This window comes from Bidens hawaiensis, unplaced genomic scaffold (genome assembly GCF_021521415.1).
Source record: "Bidens hawaiensis isolate Kalapana, Puna unplaced genomic scaffold, B.hawaiensis_p1.1 tig00015194_1, whole genome shotgun sequence".
Lineage (NCBI taxonomy): Eukaryota > Viridiplantae > Streptophyta > Magnoliopsida > Asterales > Asteraceae > Bidens > Bidens hawaiensis.
This window is the reverse complement of record NW_027492349.1, coordinates 111,886-122,886: the sequence shown is the minus strand read 5'-3', so window position 1 is coordinate 122,886 and position 11,001 is coordinate 111,886. Positions and strand designations below refer to the sequence as shown.

The following is an 11,001-nucleotide window of genomic DNA, read 5'->3' as shown; positions in this document are numbered from 1 at the left end:
GAATGTCGTTGCATGGCCTGGCAAGCGTAGTTTGTAGCTACAGGTACGCGAGAAGCATTTGTTAATCGTAAGCCGAGTAAAAAGCTTGGTGTTTATATGAGTGTCAATTACTCTTTTAAGACACTATTTAAATTCTCTTTTTGACAATGTTATGTATTATTTGGGGTATTTCTTTCTATGAATTTTAGTTTCCACTTGGTAGAAACACACTCGTATATTTTCTATTGCTTATCTTAAGCTTAAAAGCTATTTTTCTCACATAGGTATAGGCTGGCAAAACAGCAGCTTAATTTAACCAAGGAGCAAGACATAATTATCTGTTGAAAAGATGAGGCATAGACACTTATCTAACTCATTTACACGATCTGGAGTTGATCCACACGGAAGCAACCATACTCCAACCGAGCAGCCTTGCTTCCCTACAGGTAACATTTTACTATATATGAATTTAATTTAATATTCAAATCCTAAACAAAACTGCAGCAATTCACCGTTTGATGTTATATTGGCTTTTACTAGGAAGGGGTGTTGCGCCAGAGAACGGTCCTTTTGTTGGTCAAATAAATTATATGACACGCCATCATAATTCAGAAGGCAGGTCAAATATTAACATAGAACCGCAGCCCTATGTGCCTGTTGACTCCTACTCACATGCATCAATGACAGAACCTAGATCTTTGACACCTGTCGGGCACACAAATTGCACTAACTATAATGTTCCACTTGGACCGCATATGCGTGACATGGAAGCTGATCTGTCGCAACGCCCAACTGGCAGTGGCGGGCCCCTTAAAAGAAAAAGGTCAGGCAGCTTTTATAGTGCAGGAGGAAGCTCATACAGTCCGTCTGTTGACTTTCACAGCGCGCCTTCATATAGAAGTAGTCTCACAATTAGCGATGAAGGTTCTTCTAGAAACGTGAGACGTAGATATAGACTTGAGTTGGAACCTAGCATCACAAGATCCCATGTACCTCCCCATTCCAATTCTTCGCATTCTCAATTTTACCATTCTGCCCCTGGTCAATGCGCTAATGGCGGACCGTGGAACTGTGTTCCTCCTTATCCTCCTCCCTCTCAAAGAAGAATCTCCCCTTCAGGTGATTATTTGTTTTTACTTTTAATCTTTTATTATTATTTATTATTATTATTACTATTATTATTATTATTATTATTATTATTATTAGGGTCAAGTTATTCTACAAAGGGGGACAAAAATGAGAAGGATGAGAAGGATTTGTAGCCACAAAAAAAAACCCCTCAAAAAAAATAATGAAAACTTAATAAAAAAAAATCGCAACCCAAAGTTTAATACAAAAACGAAAAATGTAAAAACACAATTGAGTGAAAAAGATCATTGTGTCTTTTTGTTTATCATTGTGTTTTGTGTTTATTTTCGTCACTGATTGTCTTTTTTTCTTGACAATGTGTCTTTTTTCTTGATATTGTATTATATTACTCAACATTGTGTCATATTTTGTTCGGCATTGTGTTATATTTTGCGATCTATTGTCTTTTTTTGTTTATCATTTTGTTGTTTGTTCATTTTCAGCATTCGCCCTGCTTGCGGTGCGCGCATATAATGTATATATGTGTGAACCCTCGGGTGGGCAAAAGTAAAATTGCACTAATTTTTGTTGGGATGCGAAGGCCTTTAATTGGCCGGCCCTAGGTTGGTTTGAATTAAGGAAAAGGGCAGCCGGCCCTAATTAGTTCCTACCTAATTTAGATGACTTATTCCCCAAGCTAATCTTGTCCTATAAATACACATGATGTAATTGTATTCTTTGAGCACCTAATAAAGAATTTCCTAGTTGCAAAGTGGACGTAGGCATCTTGGCCGAACCACTATAAATCTCGTGTCTCTTATTTTTCTGCTTTCGTTTGTTCTTGTGTGTGGTTTTCCGCTGCGTACCGACTCTGATTCCTAACAACTGGTATCAGAGCTTTGGCTCGTTGTTTACACACGGTTTTCCGGGTGATTTTGCAATTAGAATTCCTGTTTTGGACTTCTTGGAGTTGCAGGTTTCACTCGGGCGTTGCAGGTGAAGCACCGGGTCGGGTGTTTCGGGTTTTAGGGTTTTTTCTTTGGAGGTTGCTTGGCTTCAGGTTGTTCGTGTTTTTTTTTGGTTCTTTCTCGTTTGCAATGGCTAAAGACGGGAGGGTTCGAATCGACAAGTTTAACGGGACTGATTTTGCATGGTGGAAAATGCAAATAGAGGCGTTACTTGGGGAACACGATTTGGATATGGTTTTGACAGAAAAACCAAAAGGAATGAGTGCGGCTGATGAAGCGATTTGGGACTCAAAGGACAAGAAGGCAAAAGGAAAGATCATACTGCCTTTGACGAGGAGCGTGGCTTTCAACATTATGAAAGAAACCACAACATGTGGTATGATGACGGCTCTGTCAAACATGTATGAAAAGCCTTCTGCCGGTAATAGAGTGTTCTTGATGAGGGAATTGTTCATGACAAGGATGAACGATGGCGGTTCAGTTACTGATCATATTAATAACATCAATTCGATTTTGTCTAGGTTATTAACTGTAGGCATGAAATTTGATGATGATACTCAGGCTGTGATTTTGTTATCCTCTCTGCCTGAAAGCTGGTCAGGTTTTGTGACAGCGATCACGAATTCTGCGGGGGCTGGTACTTTGAAGTTTGACGGGATCCGGGATAGTGTTTTGGGTGAAGATATTCGCCGGAAGAACTCTAGTGGCGGGTCATCTTCAGAGTTACTTAATGTTGGCAGGGGAAGGGGAAATAACAGGAGCAGTGGGAGTAGGGGGAAAAGTTCAACTCGAGCTCTAAAGGATGTGAGGTGCTGGATCTGCGAGGAGTTTGGACATGTGAAAAATCAATGTCCAAGAAGGAACAAGGAAGAATCTGAGAAGAATGAAGGCAAAAAGCAGATAAACACATGTCAGGATAAATTTGGTTCTGATTGTGAAGAAGATGCTTTGATTTGCTGTACGGAGTCTTCTATTGATTCTTGGGCCATGGATTCTGCTTCATCGTGCCATGCCATGCACAGCGGGGATACGATGGTGAATCTAAAGGTTGGTAACTTTGGGAAGGTACGAATGGCTAATGGGGATGTTCTCGATGTTACGGGCATGGGTGACGTTACTTTAGTAACTGATTTGGGAACCACATGGAACTTGAAGAATGTCAGGGTTGTTCCAGCTTTGAAGAGTAAGCTTATCTCTGTCAGTCAGCTGGATAAACAGGGACTAGAAGTAAAGTTTGGTGGTGGCAAATGGAAGGTAACTAAAGGTAATCTGGTTATTGCTCGTGGAAACAGGCAAGGTTCATTATACATGGTGGAAGTACCTGTTGAGGGAAGCGTGGCCGTCCCTCAAAACAAAGTTAGGCTCACTGAGTCGAAGGGGCAAAAGAAGGTTCAGTTTGCAAGATTAGAGCCTTGTGCCAAAGTGATTCGAGCTGAGCGGAGTCGGAAGTCTAAACTAGGTCAGGGGTTCGGTGACAGTGGGAGCAAGGGACGTGTTCCGGTTACTGTTACAAAACAACGTTGGGTTTTGAAGACTGCTAGTCCGGCTGTGAAAATCTCTCTTGGAAGAATCTTGCTTAATAAGGAGAGTGGTAAAGGTCCTCGGTGTATCTCTGGATCCGGTGGAGTGTGCAAATCGGTTGAGACAGAGGAGGAGTTTGTGGCGGTAACAGTCACGACTGGGTTGGAGCTCGGGGGAGCTTCAACCGGCCCTTCAGTTAATTAATGAGGGGAATTGCAACTAGGGAGGTTTTGGAGTCTTAGCTTGTTCTGTGAGAACTGGAGGCTTGGAGGACTCAGACATAAAGAATACTGGAGTTACTGATGTGGGTTATTTGGATGAAATTGCTGAATATGCAAAGACCTTCGAGTGGGAGATTGTTGGGATGCGAAGGCCTTTAATTGGCCGGCCCTAGGTTGGTTTGAATTAAGGAAAAGGGCAGCCGGCCCTAATTAGTTCCTACCTAATTTAGATGACTTATTCCCCAAGCTAATCTTGTCCTATAAATACACATGATGTAATTGTATTCTTTGAGCACCTAATAAAGAATTTCCTAGTTGCAAAGTGGACGTAGGCATCTTGGCCGAACCACTATAAATCTCGTGTCTCTTATTTTTCTGCTTTCGTTTGTTCTTGTGTGTGGTTTTCCGCTGCGTACCGACTCTGATTCCTAACAATTTTAACGTTGTTTTACTAATCTCGTGAAAATAACGTTAAAAGTGGCAGAAGGTTAATCAGGCATCATGTGGTGGCGTTGATAGCCGAAAGACAATGGTACATGCACCAATCAGCCGGTGTCCCGATGATTGAGTGCTATGTGCCTTATGTCCAAGGCTTGATGCAAAACTACTATCGAGCCGGGGGTCTCATCGGAAGCAGCCTCTCTATCCCTATGGGGTAGGGGTAAGGCTGTCTACATCTTACCCTCCTCTGACCCTACCATAGCTTGGCTATTGGTGGGATATACTGAGTACGATGATGATGTTCATTTTCAGCATTGTGTCTTTTTTCTCAGCACTGTGTCTTTTCGCCGTTTTATTTTTTTGGGAACAGGAATGAAGGGTAAACATTTTGGTTTTTACTTTTTTTTGTTTTTTATTTATAATATATTGAGTTATGATTTTTTTTTTATTTTTTAAGGGATTTTTGTGTGACCACAAATCATTCTCACACTTCTCATTTTTGTCTCCCTTTGCATTTTAACTTTACCCATTATTATTACTATTATATTATTATTATTATTAATTAATGTTTTTTAATTAAAAACAAAACAGATATGAGTGGCAGCTCCAGACATGAGATGACTCAAGTTCACATCGGAGGGAGTTCTAATTATCCTGCTTCTTCATCACATGGTCTATCTAGAAGATCCGAGTCTTCATACGGGAACAGTTCAAGGTACTCCCACTATGCACATGGTGGTACATCAACCGAAGGACTGCACGCACCGGATAATTTATCTTCCAGAAGCTATTCTAGGCATAGCTCTGTAGGAGGATGGCGTAGCAGTTACAGAAGTGGAAGACCGAGGCTAGCAGTTGACAGATTTCCACCACCAACCGAGTCCCGTATGGGGCATCATGAGGTATGCCTAAAAAAGGTGCACATTGTTATCAATTTTATTGTTATAGTACAATTAATTTGAACGTGAATTCTCGTCTACATAGACCATCATGATGGTGGATCAAGCACCCTTTTATGGTAATTCCAGGAACTTCTCTGATCAGTATAGAGATATGAGGCTCGACATCGACAGCATGAGTTACGAGGTTCGATATAATTATTACTATTGTATACCAATTATTATTATTTTATTTGTTGCTTCGTTTTTAATATAGTTTGTTGGCAGGATCTACTTAATCTTGGGGAGAGGATAGGGAGTGTGAGCACGGGTTTGTCCGAGGATAACATGTCAAAGTATTTAATGGAAAAAGTTCACTCTTATGATGAAAACCTGGAGGAAGTTTCTTGTCCCATATGTCTTGTAAGAATATATATTATTTAAATTTTGGGTTTGCGTTTTATAATTGTAAAAAATCTGATGAATGCATTTCGTTTCGTTTTTTTTTTTTTTTTTTTTGTTCGATCAGGAAGAGTACAAGGATGGTGATAAGATTGGAAGGATGGGAAAATGTGGACATGATTATCATGTGGATTGCATCAAGAAGTGGCTGTTGATGAAGAAATTATGTCCAATATGCAAAACTGAATGCTCAAATTAAGAACCAAGTCAAAAGGGTTTGCTTACTTTATAAGGTGTACATACTAAATATGAATATATATTAATATATCCCAAGTGCATTCACTTGTACAAGCTGCAATATCTCTATGCTTTAATTATTGTAAAAAAAAGACAATTGTGTATGCTTAAGTTCAGTTAATGAAAGAACCCATTTGTGACATTTGATTTGTGTGAGATTGTTTTGATTACTGAATGACATTTTTTGTATAATCTAGTAGAGCTTGAATTGTTTTGTTTGATATTCATAGATAAAAACTCTATTATATTAATATTAGGTATATTGGTTGTTCCTGATCTAGCTATTGCCTTTTGGTTTTTACTTATATTGTAACAAAAAACAATTGTCCCAACTAATGAATTAGCTACTGACGGTCCCAACTTTTAACGTATTTGTTCCTAATGATCCGCAACTAACAGAATCCTAACGTCGTTAATTTCAGGTCGTCAAAAAAACGTTTTTGGCCGGAAAAGTCAAATTTATTGCCGGAAAACACCACTTGAACACCGCAACCACAACCAATTGACTCACCGCCAACCAACTACCACCACTTGAGCACCATCAACTGATTCCGACGATGGTTCTAGGGTTTCCAGCGATCTCAATAATTGGGGTTTTTACTAGAAAAATATTCCTAAAGGTCCGATACAAATTCACCAAGATATTTGAGACGAAAATGCTGAGTTTTCGGGAAAAATTTTGAGTTTTCCGACAAAAAACGTTTTTCCAGCGACCTAAAACTGACGACGTTAGGATTCTGTTAGTCGCGGGCCGTTAGGAATAAATACGTTAAAAGTTGGGACCGTCAACAGCCAATTCATTAGTTGGGACCAGTTGACCAAAAGACGATAGCTAGGATTAATAAAAACCAATATAACAACTGAATTAACTAATACTACCTTCTCGAAATTGTTTTTTTGGGGCAATTTGATTAAAACCAAACACAATGAATATGAATAATTGATATATTAGTAAAATAAAGCTAAGGGTATATACACCACTAAAAGTCTGAACCAGGTGAGATTTAGGGTCAGGGGAATCTGGAAATTGACTTTTTTAAGAAGTTGACTATATAAATAATAAATAAATGATTTTTATATTAGATAAGAGTTAATAATTTTAGAATATTATTGATCTATCTTGTTTATAATATAGGTTGATGTCTGATTCATCATTCTGTTGTAATTAAATCATCATCGTACTCAATATATCCCACCAATAGCAAAGCTATGGTAGAGTCTGAGAAGGGTAAGATGTAAATAGCCTTACCTCTACCCCGTAGAAATAGAGAGGCTGCTTCCGGTGAGACCCCCGGCTCGATAGTAGTTTTGCATCAAGCCTTGGACATAAGGCACATAACACTCAACCATCAGCACACCGGTCGATTGGTGCATGTACCCTTGTCTTTCGGCTATCAACGCCACCACATGATGCCTGATTAACCTTCCGCCACTTTTAATGTTATATTCACGAGATTAGTATAATAACGTCAAAATTAGTGCAATATAACTTTTGCCCACCCGAGGATTCACACATATATACGTTATATGCGCGCATCGCAAGTAGGGCGTTCTATTGTAATTGAACACTAACTTATTTAACTTTGTTACAAAATCTATGCAATAGAAAATACATGACTTCTTAACAGTGACATGAAGGCATAAAAAAGTTATCCTAACACCTCTTTTTATAATACCCCCTTGTTCAATTAATATGATATATCATAAATCCATGATCAATATTAACCCTGCACTCAGTAGTCTGTAAGAGTTTCAAGACATCATTTTAGATACAATACATTTCTTTCTCAAAATCTTGTTAAATACACATTGAGTGATAATTTTCAATATATTCTACCATAAAACAACTAAACTATTGTAACTATTAATAAAAATTCCATTTAGGTCTAGCTTTATACATTGTAGCTGCACCATATGTATTATAGTCATCAGCCCTCTTTGCATTTTGGAATGCACAACAACCCACAAAATAAATTATAATGAGAAGCAAAACCAAGATGATGTTGAGAACCGATAGTCTATGCCAGTCCCGTCTCACATCCTCTAGCACCCCGGCGTTGCATGAGTCACACTCGTAGCACAACACGTTAGGATCATTGTTCCATTTATAGCAGTCGGCATCTTGTGTCATCACATGCGCTTGGTGGTTTGCAACAACCCGACTACATAAATAAACCAAAAGATTATCGACATATCAGATGATTTGAACTTTATGAAATTTGCCTGGGAAATTTCGGAATTGATAACTTGGATCATCCGGGAGTCGTACATGCACTTTCATATTAAATTATTTGTTGATTCTCCAAATCTCAATCAGAAAACAAAGATGAGACAAGATCGTAGTCTTATAATTCTAGTTCACAAACAACTTAATGGTTATATAAATATCAAATAGGCAATTTGGAGCTCCATACTCAAAATAAACAACTTGATAATTGCAGATACGCGAGAACTTAGCAGTTTTTAATGGAATAAGCTAGCACTTGTGTGGAGCGAAAACAAGCTGCTTTGGCACATCCGGGTTTCTGATACATTACATGGATCCCCCTGATCAACTTCTTGCAAATGACCACTTTTGAGGTTGTAAACGAACAACCGTTCCCCTCTATGGCAGCCGTAGGTCAATAATACGTCCCCGTCTTTGTTCCAAAAACCCAAAACCTCTACAAAATAGTCATGGTGTCGGGGCACAATAACACTAAGGTGATCAAAGCAACAGTGCAACACCCATTCTTCTTCCCGTTTTAATATATAAGAGGAGCCGAAATATGCAAATCCAACTTCAATACCGTTTAAATCAACCAACTGTTCAAATTTGCCATTCCCATTTGATTTGGGAGGGTCCATTAACCCGAAAACCTCCGTCTTCACATCAAACCACACTATTTGTGATCTGTCTTCACAACCGAACGCCAACCAATGCAAACGTCCATGACCAAATACACCTTCACCAAATATAGTATAAGCCGGGACTTGTGCTAACTTTCGCCACGAGCTCGTCCCAGAGGAATGAACCATGGCGCAGGCCTTATTACGGTATGTGTCTTCAACGACAACAAACACCGTCTTTAAAGTGTTGGTGGAATCATCAAAACCAATCCCTGCTGCATCGCATGGACCGTCATCCATGTCAAGGTGACAAGGCTTAAATCTGATTGAGAGGTGTGGCATATCGTGACGTATTTTACTAACAAGATCAATAACCGCAAATCTATAGATGCCCATGTTTAACACAATAGAAGAAAACAATATCTTAAAACACAATGAGAATGACAATTATGATAAAACACAACGAAGTAATCTTACAACACAATATTTTTTATTATGACAACAATATCTTAGCAAGAAAAACACTATACGAAAACACAATGAATAAACACATTTTTGGTAATGAAAAAAAACACAATTAAAAAAACAATGTTATAACACAATAAACAAAAAACACAATAGCCAACACCTATAACATAATGCATAAAAAACCCACTAATTTTTTTTATTTTTATATAGCAATATGGTACTCATATTAAAGATTTAAAAACCCTCGTTATTATGATGGTCTTTTTTTAAAAAAAACAATGTCATATAAAAAAATTATGGGCGTTTTAAAATAATGAGGGAACTTGGCATGTGACTTACATGTGGTGAGAGAAAGTCAATAATATGTGTCATTCCTTTTTTGCCCATTTTCTTATTTTATCTTTAGTTTTCTCTCAAACTAATCCTAACCATTCAAATCCAAAATCAATGAATAAGATTACTTCTTATCCTTCCTACAAATATTATACTTCTTATTTTAACTTGACCCATATATATATACACAGGGGATGGTTCAGGAGAGAAATGAGATTATTGTGAGAAATGAATATGAGCCACTAGTTTATTTTAGGTTTTTTATGCTTAAAGATAAATGAAGAAAGTATTAATACATGCTCTCTATTCAATTAATATAACTAATAAATATAATAGTTATCTATTTAATTAATACAACTAATCAAATTATTATAATTGCAAAATATTAAGAATTCATTTATTTTTATAACTTATTTTTTCTTTCTTAAATTTTTATTCTACACAAGTACAATTTATTCATACATTAAAATTTCTTTTTATCCAAAACCAATTTCTTCCAACTCAATATATTAATATCCATCAACACGTAGTTACATTGTGATGAATAGTACAAAAAACTATCTTACACGTGCTTGCATTAAATATCAACAAAAAAGTACACAACCTAAAACATATAACCTACACTTGTTCTAAGAATACGAAAACATTTAACTTACACACGAAAAACATATAACCGACACAAAAAATTCAACATCAATAAACTACCCACGCACACGAAAGCGTATAACCTACACACGAAAAACATATAACCTAGACTCGAAATTTTATCCTACACAAATACAATTTATTCATACATTAAAATTTTTTATATCCAAAACCAATTTCTTCCAACTCAATATATCAATATCCATCAACACATAGATACATTGTGATGAATAATACAAAAAACTATCTTACATATGTTAGCATTAAATGTCAAAAAAAAAATATACAACCTACACAAAAACATATAACATACACTTGTTCTAAGAATAAGAAAACATATTACCTACACACGAAAAACATATAGCCTACACACGTATAGGATATGTGTATCTTTGTCTAGTTTATATAATTGTTGATGTCGAATTACATATGTAAGTTGTATACTTTTTTGTATGTTGTATGTTATTATTGTTCAAAACAATTGTAGGTTATATAATTTTGTGTAGGTTGTATATTTATTATTTATATTTACTGAACATATTTGTATGATATTTCTTTTATTATTATTTATAACAATAATTTTTCTAAGTATATCAATTGAAAAAAAAAATATTATGTTATGAAATTTTTTAATTAGAGAGGATTTATTATGGTTATATAAGTTGTATTAATTGAAGAGAGAGAATGCATTTATTGTTGCATTTACATTTTTTTATTTATTTTTAAACATTTAAAACACAAAATAAAACTAATGGTCCATATTCATTTCTCACATTTCTCACAGTAATTTCATTTATTTCCTGAACTTAAACCTATATACACAAACATATATATATATAGGGTGTGGACAAATTAAAAACTCCTTTGAGTTCTAAAAACCTTGGAAACCTCATCTGGACCATGGATTTGGTTTGATCAATGGATGACATGATATTATGTACTCTAGTGGGA

General features: G+C 36.5%; 1 protein-coding gene across 1 annotated transcript; it reads left to right on the top strand.

Moving 5' to 3' along the window:
* On the top strand, positions 1–5,813 carry LOC143548524 (uncharacterized). Its single transcript, XM_077039657.1, has 6 exons — positions 1–425; positions 520–1,098; positions 4,790–5,100; positions 5,183–5,284; positions 5,365–5,499; positions 5,606–5,813. Exons 1-6 carry the CDS (start codon positions 329–331, stop codon positions 5,735–5,737), a joined length of 1,356 nt encoding a protein of 451 aa, XP_076895772.1. The 5' UTR covers positions 1–328; the 3' UTR covers positions 5,738–5,813.
* The last annotated feature ends 5,188 nt before the right edge of the window (positions 5,814–11,001 follow it).